This window comes from Trichosurus vulpecula, chromosome 3, assembly GCF_011100635.1.
Source record: "Trichosurus vulpecula isolate mTriVul1 chromosome 3, mTriVul1.pri, whole genome shotgun sequence".
NCBI classification, from domain to species: domain Eukaryota; kingdom Metazoa; phylum Chordata; class Mammalia; order Diprotodontia; family Phalangeridae; genus Trichosurus; species Trichosurus vulpecula.
In genome coordinates this window covers 288,549,876-288,567,381 of record NC_050575.1, presented here as the reverse complement: position 1 = coordinate 288,567,381, position 17,506 = coordinate 288,549,876, and the positions used below count along the sequence as shown (strand labels likewise).

At 42.3% G+C, this 17,506-nt stretch overlaps 1 protein-coding gene across 1 annotated transcript in view; it reads left to right on the top strand.

Moving 5' to 3' along the window:
- The first annotated feature begins 1,656 nt into the window (after positions 1–1,656).
- The window catches only part of ACOXL (acyl-CoA oxidase like), a 531,229-nt gene continuing 515,379 nt past the window's right edge, over positions 1,657–17,506 (top strand). The window contains exon 1 of the mRNA XM_036753019.1: positions 1,657–1,787. Coding sequence (XP_036608914.1) covers positions 1,657–1,787 — 131 coding nt within the window. The remainder of the gene's footprint in view (positions 1,788–17,506) is intronic.

Below are 17,506 nucleotides of genomic sequence, written 5' to 3'. Positions count from 1 at the left end.
TGTTTTGAAAACTTGCACTCAGTCACAAGGCTATACCCAAGGACCTAGAAGGCCACATGTGGCCTTGAGGCTACAGGTTCCCCACCCCTGTCCTAGACCTATCTGATTTTCCTTATTGGGTAAAGAAGAACCTAATAAATCCATTATGTATTATTAACTATAGTCTAATTCTTGGACCTGTCTCCTGGCTTCTCTAGCCTGCTTGGCACAGCCTTGATCTCTTTCCAAATTTCTCTAGATTCTTCTCTCCACCAACCAGCAATACCTGATAAGGTAGTGCTAAATGCTGCTGGAGAAGCTTTCAGGGATACCATCTAGTTCTTTAAGAGAAGGCTGGGTCTGAATTAGAGTTAGTGAGCTCTATGAGGAAGAAAGAAATAGGCAGACCTACTCTGCTCATAATCAGATATCCAGATCAGTTTTAGGCCTGTCTTGGAGACAGGACAGAGGTTGGGTACTGGTTAAGTCTCCAGGAAGGAAGAAAGGTAAAGAAGGACTATGCTTGCTTGCCTTGGTTTATCTATCCCGTTTTAATAGGAACTTATCACAAACACCATGAACATCCTATCCTTCATACCAACTGAATTTTCTGAGTCCTGCATAGTAAAAAACAAAAACAAACGGGAGAGCCTTCGTTAGCCACAACGGCTCAATCTTCCCTTTCCTCTTCCTATCTCATCTTCCTTCCTTAAAACTCTAAACTGTGGGTGCTCAAGTTCAGCCTGGGGCCATCAAAGCTTATTTTAAGAAGGACTTCACTCTCAGCCCCACTACCTCCCACCCCTTTTTCTTCCTGTGGCCTCAGGTTGCATTGAAAATTGTGGACAGTTTGAATAGACATTTCAGTGGAAGGAGGCAAAACGTGCTTGAGGTTCTGTTGAGAGTGGGACACATCCTTTTGTTTTTAGGGATAACAAACTCTTCGTTGTCTAGAAAGATCTTGCAAGGATGGTCTGGGAAGGGAGTTGGCCACTATCACCATGATCATCATCTCTGACACATATAGATCCCAACGAGCTTTACGTATATCTCATTCAGCCCTGACAATCACAACCACAAGTTAAAGCAGGGACTTGATTTATATCTCAGCACCTAGCTCCCGCATGTGGTCGAGTACCTGTTTTGGTCAGCACCTCCCCCCCCCCCCGCCCACCCCATCCCCCCCCCCCCGTTCCCCACACCTGGAGGGGATTATGAATAGGTGGTGGGAGTAGTGAGCGTGGGAGTTGGGGCAAAGTAAGAAGTGGAAAAGAAGGGAGAAGAGAGAGGCTATTAGGGAGAGAAAAGGGGGCAAGAACAGGTAGGAAGGGGGAAGGGGTTGATGTGAAAGAAGGGGTCGGGAGAGGTGAAGAGCAAGGGGAAATGGGAGAGCTTACTGGCAAGAAATGAAAGGAGGGGGGGAAATGTGCCTATCACCCACGTGACGTGGAGTGGGCCGGGGAGAGGTGGCAATACGGCAATGTCCTAGTCACCGCGGCTGCCGCCGCCCCCGCTGCAACTGGAGCAGCTTGAGGCCGTGGGGCTCGGGCCGCTGCAGCCGTGAAGCTGTCAGCAGGTGGCGAGGAGGGGCCGAGCGAGCCCGGGAGTGAAGGCTCCCAGAGCTGCGACTGCGGGCGCAGCCACAGCCGCCCGAGCAGCCTAAGGGAAAGCAGCACAATGGAGCCAGAGCCCGCCCGGGACTTGGGACTAGGAGACTCCTCCTTGCACAGATACCTGGATGGGGATTTCTGGAGGCTGAAGAACGAGCTGCGCAGGCTCTTGGCCGGTTGTCCCCTCTTCTGGCAGAGGTACCTTTTTCCCCACCCGTGCACGCCCCTGGAGCTACCTCTGATGCTCACTCCCCTCTCTCTCCGAGCAGCCCACCCCAAGCTGGGCTGTCTCGTTTCTCGCCCCGTTGTTCCGTGACCTGCTTTGGGAGCGCTGCAGCCTTGCTCCTCCCCCCCGGAATTAAAGCTGCTCCCCAGTCCCTCTCAATGGCAGCAGCTGTTGCCCCCCGTCAGCTTCCCCAGCCTCAGGGACAGCTGACTCCCAGCAGCCTCAATACCTGCTGTCGAACTGCCAGCAGGTACTTGTGGCCCCCTGCCTCCCAGCTGAACGGCAGCTAGAACTCCCACTTTCCCCAAACTGGAGGTTTGAAATTGGCGGAGGGAGTACGGTGTGAAAGCTCTGGGGCCTTTTCTTCTCCCCTCCCTTGTTTTGTCTACTAAGCTCACAGTAGCCGGGGGATACGCAAAGCTCTCCTCTGTGTGTGTCTCCGATCTTGGCTCGGGGCGGAACCAGACCGGCTCTCCGTCTGGAATGTATACTTGATTACTGCCCGGAGCGAGGTTCAGCCACACTCCAGGGAAGTTGGGGATTTGGGCTATGTGTCAGGGAAGGAATTTTTGGTTTTTACGGAGGGAGGAACTTCCTCTGAAGATTCTGAACAATGGCCCAGGATGTTTTGGGGATGAGATGGGTTTGATGAGGTAAATAGGATGCTGAGGGAAGGATTAGATCATCTCTCCAAGTCCCTGTGACAGTAAAGATGGGCTGGCTGGATGTGCCGGCTTCATTAATTCCTGGTTTTAGACAGGTGGATCCTCTCTTAACTCCTTTCTCTTTTCCCCATGATAAGTGTAACTCGCCTGCTAAGTTGAGAGGAAGACTTAGCCTCCCACTGATTGCTCGAGTCCTCAATTGCTCACTTATGAAAGCATTTTAAAACGCGCTCAAGCACAGATGTTGGAAAGGGGCGAAGAATCAAAGAATGAAGTAGGCTGAACCTGAGAGGTTTAAGGCGAAGAACTCAGGACGGCAGTCTTATGATAAGCTCGAGTGGGGAGGGGCACTGGTCCCACCCAGGGACTGAGCTTGCACGTGGGATGTACTGAGGAAAGGGTAGACTGAGGCCGGATAAGCAATTCAGGCTCTACAGGCATTCCGTTTCCATAGTGGAGTTAAGCTGACAGAGAAGGAAGTTGATGTGGCCTGATACGATTGGGGCAGGGCTGGAAAAGTGTCTTCTTAGTCCCCATTCTTTTCAAATACTGATCATTAGAAGCCTCCCTTTTGTTGATTCCTTATTCCAAGAAAGCTCCACTTAATTGCTGCTACCTGAGAGACTTATCTCCTTAACCTGTTATTATCTATTGTCATGAACTCCTTTATACCGAGGCATATCACTTTGAGAATGGGGCAGAGGGCAGTGAATTTTGGTTTGGGGAAGGGTGCTGATGGTGGTGGAGTGGTGGGCTGTGTTGGAGTGGGCTCTGGCTTCAGTGGAGTGGAGCAGCACAGTGCTAGGCAGACATCCATTCACCTTGACTCTGCCTCTCTAACCTATCTCCATGCTTCTGCTCCAAGCTGAACCAGAGAGGAATGACTCTAATAGTGAAGGGTACTTAGGGGAAGTGGGACAGGAGGTGTGGGATGATGCAAAACCATCTCCAAACCCTGTAGTGATATTTAACCTGCTTTCTCTCCTACATTCTTTAGGCCTATTTCTTGGTCTTACAACAATTCAGACTATGCTTTCTTCCTATTAAGTACAACCAAGATGAGAGTTTTGAACCCCATATGTGAAGACAGGGAGAGTAGAGAGTATACCTCACCTGAGGTAGGAGGGGGTGGATAGTAGCTACTTTTTAGGAAGTGGTTATAAATGCGACACCTCTCCTTTCTCCCCGCCCCCCATCTTGGCCCAGATTCTTCTAGAATTGGGGTAGGGTCTTAAAATATGAGAAGGTTGTTTGCCTGTAACATTTAATAAATTTTCACAATTTTGGCTTGTTAATTTTGACACCAGGTGGAGATTTACTCCAGGAAATCTCCACCCATACTTAGGTATTGCTTTTCTCTCACTTTTCATTAAGATTCTTATCTCTTTCCCTATTCCAGAGGACCCCCAAGGAAACACAGTCATGTTATAGTTTATATTGACTTCATGGAATAAGAAGGTTATAAAAGACATTATTGAGATGCCCCAAGACCCTGGCACTGCTCAGATATAAGCGTCCACCATCTGTGTGTCCAGCAGGAGTCATGCCCCATTAATGGCTCAGCTCACATACTTACTCTCCAAGGGAACACAGGGTCCCAGGAGCAGTTGGCAGAAGAGTGCCAGTCCAAATCCCTCCCCCTCCTCTCCAAAAGAGACTCTCAGGGCTCTGCCTGTATCTTGTAACAATTTCATCAAAGGAGTTTGTTTTGTCCCACTTGCTCAGCAAGGTCTGCAAAGTTTAAACTAAGGTTAAATCCTGAGGCTGAAATAGTTCCATCCATCCTTAGTATCACCGATTTAGGGCTAGAGGGAACCTTAGAAGTCATCTAATTCAATCAACTCATTTTATAGATGAGGAAACTGAGGCCCAAAGAGGTCAACTTGCCCAATGTCAATGAGTGGTAAATGGCAGAGGCAGGATTTGAACCTGGGTCCTCTGGTTCCAAATACATCACTTATAGCCCCTTTACTTTTACAGATGGAGAAAAGTAGGTCTAAGGAGGTAAATAAAGGGCCTTACCCAAAATCATACTGCTAGTAAATGCCAGTACTGGAACAGCACCCAGGTGCTATGACTCCAAATTTCCACTTTACCCCTGTTATCCTCTGAAGGCTGACTATGAAAGGTGCCTACTGTGTTGGGCTATGTGCTGGATCAGATGACTAGCTCCCATAGCACACTTTCAGTTAGCAAAGAACAATCAGTTCTATTTTGGAAACAGCAAAAGAATTAAATCCCATCTCTAGATACTTTAATTAATCTGCCAATATAACCTCCCTCCTATAAGATAAGAATCCAGATCAGTGGTTTCCTAAGAATGTTTCAGCCCAGTACTGCTAGGAAGAAAAGATTTTTCCATTTTACCAGTCAGCATTATAGGATGATGCATGTATGCAAATACAGGAAGGGACTGTGATTTGGTTAGCATGGTGAGTTCCAGGTGCTTGGGCTGCCTTAGTAAGTAAGTCCTAGGGTGTTGCCTGAGGCACAGAAAGTTTAAGTGACATGCTTTCACTGGACCATTAACTCTTGTTTGAGGCAGGATTTGAACCCAAGTCTTGGTAAGCCCAACACTATTGATTAAGTCAGGCCGACTCTCATAGATACTCATTTCTCAACAGAATGGAAAAGTTCTAGATGAATTAGGTGATGCGGATATCCTTAATACATGGAAGAGTTACTGGGGTTTTTGTTTCCATCATGTCTGGTGTAATTTTGAAGTTTGAAAAATCAAGCCATGGTGATAGATGACTACATAAAGAAAAGTTCTGGGCACTGAAAAATTACCTTTCTGGTTCTGCCTTTCTTTTTTTATCTGCCGGAATCTTGAGGCAACTTTTAGAATAGTAAAAAAAAATTCAATTAACTTTTCTGTATTTTTCTCATAGAAAAATTATGGGGAAAACAGTGGACAAGTCACTAAATGCAAAGGGGAAAAAATCTGTAGGAGGAAACTCTAAGTGGGGAAAACCTAAAAAAACTGAACTTGGTAAATAAGAATTACATACAAGGTGAAAGAAGTGTTAGGCACCTCTTTCCATCAGCTACTGTCAAATGTAATCAATCACTTTAGTCATATTTTGTATAGGTACCCCTGTTACAAACCCTTGCCCTTCCCCCCTACTTATTTTAATTAAATATTTACCTTCTCCCAGTTCTTTAAAGACAAAGATCACCTGGAACTAAATCTACAGAATCTGGGCAGTGTTTATGTAGACATAGCTAAGGACAGGGAAATGATGAGCATTGTCACAGCAAGGGGTACACTCCTCTATCCCCATCCCTTGAATTCTGCAGTAGAAACTCTGTTCTTTTATCTTGGACATAAGATCCCAAGCTTTCAAATGGAAAAACATCCTCAAGTTCCTTTTCCCTGGATGACCTTCTGACTTTTTTTTAATGTCAAAACACTTCACAGACCAACCACATCTTAGAAGTTGTGTTATTATTAGTAGACTTTGAGATAGTGGTTTGTTCAGTCATTTTAGTCCTTTCCAACTCTTTGTGACCCCATTTGGGATTTTCTTGGCAAAGATATTGGAGTGCTTTGCCATTTCCTTCTCATTTTATAGATGAGGAAAGTGAGGCAAACGGAGTTAAGTGACTTGCCCAGGGTGACACAGCTGGTAAATGTCTCAGTGATTTCAGGCCTAGAGCTCTGTCTGCTGATAGTACATGGCTAGGTAAGGACCCATTTTCAGTAACTCTGGGGCAATCTGTTGCTCACAGATTGAGATTTAGAACTTTGCTTCTTTGTTATCTCCATTAAGGTACCGGTTGTTTACACTTGAATCTTTTTGTTGAGTAGGTTGTGATAGAAGGCAGGAAGAAGGCACTAAAGAAGATGGCATCATACCAAGGTGTGTAATGTAAGTCTTGGAAGGGACACTAAGGACCTAGTCCACCCCTATGTTCTATGCCAGATGAAATAGAGGCCTAGTGTAGTAGGCCTCCATGAAGCCACACCTAATCTCAGTGACATCTTCCTCTGAACAATAAGCACATTTTGTGTAATGCCATTACACAAATAGTTACACAGCACAATTACTGTCTTATTTATCTTTGTGTCACCCATATAGACTTTAGAGCCTCATTTTACAGGGAAGAAGCTAAAGTCTGAAGTTAGAAAGCAATTTGCTGAAGTCACGCAATAAGCTGCTAAGCCCAAATTGGACTTCAAGTCAGGAAGACTTGACTTGAAGGGGGTTTGGGTTCAAATTCTGCCTCAAATACTAACAATGTGACATTAAGCAAGTCACTTAACTTCTCTTGACCTCAGTTTTCTCATCAATAAAATGAGGGAGTTGGCTAGATGACCTCAGAGATCCTTTGTAGCTTTAAATCTGTGACTCCCAATCTGGTCTTCTTTCTGCTGTCCTACACTGTGCTTCCTTGAAGCCCTGTACACAGTGAATGCCTAATAACTATTTGAATAGAAACCACGAAGTTTTGCCTCAGGCAGGGACAGAGAGTGGCTTTGTAGCACAGGTGCTTAGCAGGGCTGCAGGGGAAGTGTCTATAGATGCTGCAAGGCGGGCAGTGGATATGGTGATGGGAGAATAAGTGTACATATTTTCAGGGGAAAATCGTGTAGAGCCAATGGGCCCGTCGGTCTACGATTTGGGACTGTTTTTTTAGCCTTTTTTTGTATCCCCAGCATTTGGCACAATGTTTGATACGTAGTAGGTACTTCATTTATATTTAAATTGTTGGTACTACCAACAATTCTGACCAATTGTCTGTGAACGGAAGGTAAGTACAAGAGCCCTGGGAATAGTAATACTCTTTCGAGCACCTGCCTTGCTTTGAGCCCAGCCTGGCACTGGTCATCCTGGGGAGCAACATTTGTAGAGAAAAGATTTACCCTCTCTACCAACACTTACTGCCATTGACAGGGACAGCTGAAGCAATAAGGCACCTGGAGGGAGAGACAGGAGGCAGAATGTGCCAGCCAGGTCAAAATGCCTTCCTTCAGATCCTGGTGGAGACTGCGTAACACCCTGAGTCCAAGAGTCCCAAGAATAAAAAGTATCCTCCAGTCAGGGGTGGGGAACCTACAGCCTCAAGGCCACATGTGGCCTTTTACCCTCTCAAGTATGGCTCTTTGACTGAATCCAAACTTGAAGTTTGGTTCCCCACCCCTGCTCCAAGTCATTAGCTATGGAAGAAGCCATTATCAAGGAAGCAACTCTTGTGGAGAAGAGGGCCACCATCCCCACTACCATCAACCCTTGACCAAGTACCAATGACTGGCAGGCAAGGCTAAGGTCCCTGGGAATAAGAGTGTTCTTCAAACTACTAGCCCTGCTACCAGCCTGGCCCCTGCAGCCATACTTCTTCATCAAGGTAGCAACTCTTATGGAGATAATGAGTCAGCTATGTGCTATACCAATGAAACCACCTATATGTGTTAAATACCAGAATGTGAGCTCTTTGAGAGCAGGGACTGTCTTCCTTTTCTATTTATATCTCCAGTGCTTTGCACATACATTGTAAGCATTTAATAAGTGTCCTTTTAGTCATTATTTCAAAGTAACTGTAAAATTATATCCTTACTCAGGTTTCTACTGTTCTGTGGGAGTGGTTTTTACTCATCATGTTTCTTTTGCAATGATATAAGCTTTTGTTCTTAATTTGTGGAGTTATGATATCCTAGCAGGAGCTCTTAACCTGTTTTCCATGAGCTTGTTTTATGAAAATGGATATTTTGCTGACTATTTCAGCATAACTTGTTTCCTTTGTGATCCTGTGTATTGTATTTTATGTTTAAAATCATTATGCTGAGGAGGGGCCTATAGCACTCACCAGAGTGCCAAAGGGGGGACCACGACACAGAAAAGGCAAAGAATCCCCTTCCTAGGGGCTAAGGCAGGTTCCCTACTCCTGGGCTAAAGGAAACTATTTTCTTCCTTTATGAGTACATATGTAATATGAAAGGGAGCCTTGCTTTTGCTGTTTTCTTCTCTCTGCAAAGAGGGAGGCAGCAAAGAAAGTGTCAAAAAACTACTCCTTGTCAAAAGGCCAAAATTTTATGCCATTACCTTTGATTCCTGCTAAGGTTCAGGTAAGTCCAGTCAGTTGGGGCTTATGGGCTAATAAGGATGAAATAATTGAGAATGGAAGTAAACTGGTATAATCAATGTGGAAAAAATTAGCTTCTTAAGGGCAAAGTGGATCACCCCACTCAAAGCTTTATCAAAACACTTGTCAGCTGAGATCTTCTTTGGTAGGAAGGTAAGGAGATTACCAGCCAAATGATTATTCAATCAGAGTGCTTTTGTCTTTGTGAGTGCCTTATAATCTGTTGTCTTTAAGTCCCTAGCCTTAAGGAAATCAAGGTCCCCATCTCCAGACCTATAGGCATTTGTAAATGACAAAGAAAATAGAAAAAAAAATCACCAAACTCTGCTGAGTGTTCATTATTAACTTTTATGCCTCATTTCTTTGAGGTTTCTGACCAACTCATCTAGCAGAGAAGGTAATATCTTGTCCTGTTTTGCTTATCCCAAAATAACTTGTTTTATCAGGGTCAAATCAAACACTTCTCAGTTTGGGGGCTTTTAGAAATTTTGGTTTTTTCGTTGCAATTGGTATTAGAAAATCAGCAAGCTGTCAAAATCAGTAGTATCTCAAATCTGATATAATTGAATTGAGAATACCGTATGTGTCATTTTGTCAAGGATCTGATTGATGTATGATTTCATTTTTTCTGATAATAATATCTTCTACTCAAAGAGGTCACAACCTGACTAACTATAGATAAGGCCTATGAGCTTATCAAGTACAACTTCATCATTTTATAGGTAGAGAAACTGAAGCCCAGTGAAGTTAAGTGGCAGATCCGGGGGTTGAACCTAGGTCCTCTAACTCCAAATCCATCAATCCTTCCTTTAAATCACAGTACCTATATCACTCTGTAGTCCCAGTAATTGTTCCTTAGAGCATACTACACATGTGGGGAGAGGGGAAGAAAAGAAGGAAGGGAAAAGATAGAGATTCCCCTGACTTCCTGCTTTTTCTTTTTATTACTCCAAAGCATATAACCTGAGTCATGCAGTAATTAGGGAAGCATTAGACAGTCCATGGTTATGCTATCTTCTCCCATCTCAGGCCAACAAGAGAGAAAAGTTAAGATCTTTCTTTCAGTCCTCTCTCTAATGGGATGGAAATGTGGGATGTCCTACGGGTACAGTCAGAGAACTGAGCTTTTAAAATAGTTTCTTTTGTCACTCCAGCTAAAGTGGTGGTGGGTTGTTTGTTTTATTTTTAATCTATGCAGAAAGAAATGAGCCGTGTGTATGGTTTTTTAAATGCAATAGCTCTGGAGCATCACTACTTGGTTTTAGACCTTGAGAAAATTATAGGGTTGCTTTGTGCTATGTACATCCTATGGGTTTATTTAAAGGGCTTTGTCAGCCTTTTAGACCAGTTCCCATGGTTGAAAGAATATTGTAAACTAAAGAAAGCTTTGCCTTCCCATCCTCCCTTTGGTTGGAATCTTGATGTTTGCACTTGAACTTGGTTAGCCAAATGGGCCATTTTGGCCCCTCTAAGCAAAATACCCTTCCCTTCCTACAGCCCACATGCTGACGCTGATTTCCTTAACTACTACCCTAGTTCTATATCCTTGCTACCCACGAAAGGCACCTATCTCCAGGGTTGTTCTATCTCCAGGGTTGTTCAAATGAGATAGTAGTTGTAAAGCGCTTAACACAGTTCTTGGCACATAGGTGGTACTAAGGTGATTAAGAAATATTTGTTTCCTTCCTGTTCAGTGGAAAAAGCACAAGGCTTGGAGTCCCAAAGACCCGGCTTGAAAGCTGATTTTGATTTTTATTGTCTGTGTAGCCACAGAGGGAGTCAGACTTGTGAACTTCAGTTTTCCTGATCTGTTTCCTCATCTCAATGAGAGTGGTTGGTAGAAAAGTTCTTTGTGAGAGGCAGCTTAGTATAGCACTGTTTTTGTTTTTTGCCTTTGTATTCCCTTACACAGTGTCTCTTTGTACTCAGAAGGGTCTTAATAGAAGCATGTTGGGGTGATTGACCTGAAATCAGGAGAACTGGGCTCAGATCCTGGCTCTGACACTTATTACTGTGTGATCTTGGGTGACCAACTTAACCTTTCTGAATCTCAGCTTCTTCATCTGTAAAATGGAGATAACAGCTAATAATCATGACTAACATTTATATAGTACTTACTGTGTTCCAGGCACTGTGCTAAGTGCTTCACGATTATTATTGCATTTGATCCTTACAACAACCCTGAGAGGTAGGTGTTATTATTATGAGGCAGACTAAAGTTAAGTGACTGGCCCACAGTCTCACAGCTAGAAGGTATCTGAGCCTGGATTTGAACTCAAGTCTTCCTGGCTCCATGCCCAGTGCTCTGTCCACTTCTATAGCCTCTCTCACTGGGCAAGGAAGCAGTCAGTCCCCTTCTTCCTCCCTCGCATAAGTATGCCTTCTGACTATGCTGTCCCTTATGCCTGGAATTCTTTACTTCCTCATCTCTGTCTCCTGGCTTCCTTAGAGTCCCACTTCTGATCCCGCTGTCTAAAAGAAGATTTTCTTGATCTTCCCTTAATGCTTGTACTTCCATCTGTGATTTTCTCTAATTTATCCTGTTTATAGTTCGTACATGGTTGTTTGCATGTTGTCTCCTCCACTAGACTCCTTGAGGACAGGGGCTTTTGTCTTTCATTGTATTCCCTAGCACTTAGTCCAGTACCTGGCACATAATATCTTCTTGATAAATACTGTTGATTTTACTTGGGAAAAAGAAAAAGATTTTCAGTTTTTGGTGGCCTTCAAGGTTAATAGAAATTAACAGTGCAATAAGACCCCTCCCCCCCAAAAAGTAATTTATTTTTGTGGTGTCCAGAATGAGGAAGATGATGGACCTGTTATTCTCTGCCCTGATCAAACCCCAACTTGCCTGTGCTCAGTTGCAGGGAAAACATTTTGTAAGTCATAAAACACTATTGAAATGTCAGCTGCTGCTGTTCATCCTGTGTTCTACCCTTGCCAGGGTTCTGGGGCAGTCAAGCAGCAGAGAATGGAAACAGGTCTTTAGGAAACTATTAATGAGTGCTCTTAAACTGCCTTCTGTTTTACACTGAGCCTAATGAGCAATGATTTTTTAAAAATTAGTTTAAAGACATTTATTAAGCACCTAATAAAATGTTCTAAGCACTTAGGGATACAAATCCAAAACTAAACAGTCCTGGCTTTCAAGATGCTTACATTTTAGTAAGGAAGTAGTAGCTGGGTTCTTTTGTTATGAGAAATCATTGTGACACTAGGTGCAGCAATAAGGGATATTTCTAGGAGCAATGACACTATGGATTTGTTCCATAAGCAAGAATTAGAAAGGCAGCAATGGGACATGTGCAATGGCAAAGAAGATGGCCAGAAGATGGCCTTACACCCTTGATCCCATTCCCTGCCACCTTGTCCAGCAGATTCCCTTAACTGTTATCTCCTTTTTCTAATCTTCATTTTCTCACTACTATTTTATTTTCCTACTGACTACAAATATTCCAATGTCTCCCCAGCTTGATTTTTTTTTTAGTAGATTACATCATCCTCATTAACTATCCTCCCTCTCTCTCCATAACACTTGAAAAAAAGCCATTTCTACTTGGAATTTTAATTTTGTCCCCTCCCATTACCTTCTCAACTCCCTTTGCTCTGACTTGTTGCCATTCAACTGAATTCTTATCATTCAACTGAAAAAAGTCACCAGCCAATTTTTTCTTTAATTATTTTTTAATACTTTTAGTTTTCAGCATTGATTTTCACAAGACTTTGAGTTACAAATTTTCTCCCCATTTCTACCCCACTCCACCCCAAGATGGCATATATTCTGATTGCTTCTTTCCCCAGTCTGTCTTCCCTTCTGTCACCCTACTCCGCCCCCCACCTCATCCCCTTTCCCCTAACTTTCTTTTAGGGCAAGATAGATTTCTACGCCCCATTGCTTGTATATCTTATTTCCCAGTTGCATGTAAGAACAACTTTTTTTTTGAGCATTTGTTTTTAGAACTTTGAGTTCTAAGTTCTCTCTCTTCTTCCCTCCCCATGCACCCTCCTTGGGAAGGCAAGCAATTCAACATAGGCCACACATGTATCATTCTGTATCATTCTGTAAAACACTTCCTTAACAATAGTGTTGTGAAAGGCTAACTATATTTCCCTCCATACTATCCTGTCCCCCTTTATTCCATTTTCTCCCTTGACCCTGTCCCTTTTCAAAAGTGTTTGCTTTTGATTACCTCCTCCCCCTATTTGCCCTCCTTTCTGTCATTTCCCCTCCCCCCCCCCCGCTCCCTTATCCCCTTCCCCCTACTTTCCTGTGGGGTAAGATACCCAATTGGATGTGTATGTTATTCCCTCCTTAAGTCAAATCCAATGAGAGCAAGATTCACTCATTCCCTTTCACCTGCCCCGTCTTCCCTTCTAATAGAACTGCTTTTTCTTACCACTTTTATGTGAGATAATTTACCCCATTCTATCTCTCCCTTTCTCCTTCTCCCAATATAGTCCTCTCTCACCCCTTAATTTAATTTAATTTTTTAGATATCACCCCTTCAGTTCAACTCACTCTGTGCCCTCTGTCTATATATATATATGTATATTCCCTTCAACTACCCTAATACTGAAAAAGGTCTCATGAATTACACCCATCATCTTTCCATGTAGGAATGTAAACAAAACAGTTCAATTTTAGTAAGTCCCTTATGATTTCTCTTTCCTGTTTACCTTTTCATGCTTCACTTGATTCTTGTTAATTTTTTTAGTAGGAAGATTTTCCTCTGTTTTACGAACATGGCTATCCTCCACTTTATGGAACAGTGATATTAAAGCAAAGATTGTAATAAATTATAAGTTCCTTGAGGATAGGAACCCTGTTTCTAAATATATCCCTAAACATATTCTTCACATTTAGCAACATGTTGAATTGAAATGTAGTGCCTCATCTTGTTACTCACCCAACTTTCATTTATGCTAGGTTGTTGGATTCCCTAAAGGACAGTTCAGTGCTCTAAAGGTTCTAGGGGTAAGTATGTGAGGATATATTTATACTGTAACCCCTGAGCCCCAACTAGAATGCCTCCCATTAACAATCAGCCGGTAGTCAAACAGCTCTTAATCAAAGGCATTTGCTCAAATATCATAGTAACAATAGTACTTATAAAACATTTTCCCACCCCCACCCCCAAATACCCCTCATCCTAGGACAAAATAGACATAACATCCAGAGGAAGGCTTAAACTCAGAGTACAAAGACAGGGATGCACCTAGCAGGCAAAGGAATAACACAGCTCCTGGCACTTTCTGGCTTGAAGTCTTTCTTTGATTGTACAGTTGGCATTCTTCTCTGGTACAAGTGGTTCCTGTACTCTTTGAAACTGTTTCCTCCCCCAGGTAACTATCTTTCTGTTTATACCTTTCTTTGATGTGTCTCTCTGTTTCTAATGTAGATATTTCCTTTCATGTGCATCACTGTCTATTTGGTGTATGCTGAGCTGCCTTCTTTCAGGCCTCCAGATCTTTTGAGACTCATAAGGCCTCTTGAAAACCTCTACCTCAGGGTACTCAAACACCTATACAAGGCTGTAAACATAGAAGAGGAAGCCCAAACCCAGAATCAAGCTTACCTAGGGCATAGGTCTATGACCCTATAAAAGCTAATGGAAATAATAGGTCTAGATGTCTTTGTATCTCACTCTCAGAAGGAAGCTCAAAGTAGTCTTCACTAAAGAGGTAGAGGGGCATTGAATTGTAGCTCAGAGGAGTTCCTGAGTCCCAGAGGGGCAGAGCCAGCAGGGGTCAGCACCAGGAGCCCAGACGTACTCTTGCTCCCCCAGGGGAAGTGCCAGACACCAGCTCAAACTACAAAGAGCTGAGACCATTGCTGAAGAGCAACAGTGCTGGAGAGCAACCCTAGGGAAAGAGACATCAGGTAGCCAGACTCCTCCCCCGCACCTCAGGAAACCGAAGGCTATAATTCACAAAGCCAACAACTAGACTCACAATCCCCAGAATAAGAAAGCTGGAACAGAGAGTCCTGAGCCCCAAAAGCAGAAATTTATTGTAAAGCCAGGAAAAGGCTAACCAACATGAAGAAGAACACACACACAAAAAAAACCGAGGACCATTGATTCTTTTTATGGAGACAGGCATGATCAAAATACCAATTTGGAAGAGGATAGCAATGACACTATACCCACATCTGATACCTCAAAAGGTAGTGTGAACTGGTCTCCAGCCCAAAAAGCATTACTGGAAGAGCTAAAGGAGGATTTTAAAAACCAAATTAGGAATGTAAAAGAAAAAACGGAAAAAATGGAAAAAATGGAAAAAAAAAATCCACTGATGAATTGTAGCTCAGAAGATAATAGGGAATCTTTCTTCATCATTTCTCATAAGCCTCTGATTCATCAGCTCTTCTGGCTCAGCAGCCAGGTTGGGGACTGTTTGTCATCATACAATACAAACCCTTCAGTTATACATGGTGGGAGGTGCACATCCTCAAGCTTCCAGGACAATGATTGGAAGTAGATAGAGAATAGCAGTGCATGTTCTGTGCAAACCAACAAGAAGAGGGCAAATTCAAGTATATTCTACAAACTTATTAGAGAAATATGATGGTCGAATAAATTTATGTATGGAAAAAATACCTTCTTCCCCTTTATTACATTTAAACATTACATTTAAACTTATTAGAAATATATTCTTTTGGAAGCAATTCTCTGATAGATTGAATAGAGGACATTGTGACTTTGTGCCACATGGAAGTTGAAGTTTCTGCTTGTATTTTTTCGTATATTTTCAAGTTTAGAAGTGCTTTTCCTGACTCTGGGGTCTTCCTGTTACACTCCTTGTAGCATCCAACTTAGTGTCATAAGACTTTTCCCCATACCTGGGAATTCCCTGACTCTGGAAGTCAGAATTTTTCCAACTTTTTTTCCCCACCTGTATGCTTATGGTATCCAGCAGAACTCTGAGATATAATATTATGCTTCATTCATTCAACTACTCAGTCAACTAGCATTTATTAATTACCTATTATGTGCCAAGCGCTGGGGATAGAAAAGCATAAAGCGGTCCTTTCATGTGAGGACTCTATCCAAAAAGGGCTTAGTTTGAGGCCTTTGAATTTCCATAAAATGATTTTTTTCCCCTTCCTTTATCATGTCTGCAAATTTTCTGAGTTGTTGAGTTGTTATAGAGAATATGATAACCGTACTTGGGATTGATGGCTCAAGATCATAGAATAGACAAATGGGAAAAAAAAAATAAACCCTTGGTACTGGGTAACTGTGGGGAAATCTTGAAGCCTTTTTAAAAATGAGAATTACTTTTGCTCAGAATACCTAAAGGAGAGAAAGAGGAAAACAGATTAATTGCTTTTTAAATTCATTCAATCTGTTTTTAAATAGAAAAATATCAGTTTATTTACATTAGCTTATTTAGCTTGCCCATACTGTACCTTTGAAAAAAATGTATCTAAGGTACATGTAAACTCAAAATTCTAATTTTTAATTCATTGGGAGAGGATTACAGGACAAAGGCATAGGAGACAGAAAGAAAGTGATTTTGAGGGGGCTGGATCTGGGAAGACAGTCAAAAGTTGAATCTGAGAGAGAAGAAATTTGGGCTAAGAATGAACTCGTTGACTGAATACTCAAAAAAGGATTAAGAGTAAGGACCTGAAGGAAAGGGCTCAGGAAGAATCATAAGGTTATCTACTTAGGGCAGGAAGAGACTTTAAAGGCCAGCTAGTCTGACTCCCTTATTTTATAGATGAAGGGGAGATTTCCCATAAGAATGACTTCATTTCACTCAGCTACTGAGTGGTTGGGGGTGGCATTTAAACCAGGGCCGAGGTTTGAACTTGTTCTTCCAAAAACGGAAAAGATAGTTGTTAAGTACATAAAACAAGCTGTTAGTAAAACAAATTGTTGAAACAAATAAGAGGCCATTGAGAAAGGAGAAAGGAAGTAGGATATAGCAAGTAAGTTGTTGAGATAAAAGAAAGGAAGCCTGGTGAAGTCAAGTTTTTGAGGGTGATAAAGATCTCAAAGAGGTGCTCAGGAGTTGTGTAAACATTTGAAAGTCATTTAAAAATTAAAAAAAAAAAGATAAGGCTGAGAATCTCCATCAGGACGGAGAGTAGCATGAATTTTCCCCTCTCTAGCATTGAGTGTGGTATTTATATTTCTATTGTAGCCAACTAATTACGTTTCAATTGTAGGCCATGCTCCTTCCTAGAATAGAAGGTAAGGGGACTCAAAAACACCTCTTCACAATAAGTTTTTTTTTGGAGAAAAAGAAGTGTTTCTTCAAAAAAAAAAATATGGAAGTAGGGCTTCAGTGGAGGAGGGAAAATAAAATGGCAGAGCAGAAACTTGACCCTTGTCAGGGCAGTGGGAAGTGGAAGAATATCACACAGAAGAACAGAAGGAAAAGGACACCTATACACTGGAAGATTTAAAAAAAAAAGTTTGGTACTCTTCCTGAAGAGGAAGGAGGTGGTTGTTTTGAGAAGGAAATGGCATTTTTTTTTGGTCTTCTGATGAATGATAAAGGAGAACTACAAAAGCTATTAGGTGGGAAATCATCAGGGCCAGAGGAAGAAGAATCCTAGTGGCTTGTGATTCCCTACTCAAAGGCAGCAAGGCAACTATTTATTAACATGATAATAACAAAGAGGTCTATTATCTTCCTAGAACGTGAATCTGAGACATAACTGAGAACTTTCCAAGATTTACAGGTCTCTTGGATATAAATGATATTGACCTAAGGAACTTAGAAAGTCTTGCCAAGAATTACAGGATTTTAAGTAAGAAATGGAAGATCATGGTGATACAGATTATATTTTCCTCACTCTTACTCATTGAAGGCAAGGGAAGTAGAAGAGAAATGTGTTTGGGAAATAAAAGCTGGCTAAGAAGATGATATTCGACAATGGGATTTGAATATCTGGTCCGTGGCATATATTTTGAGAATGACAGTGG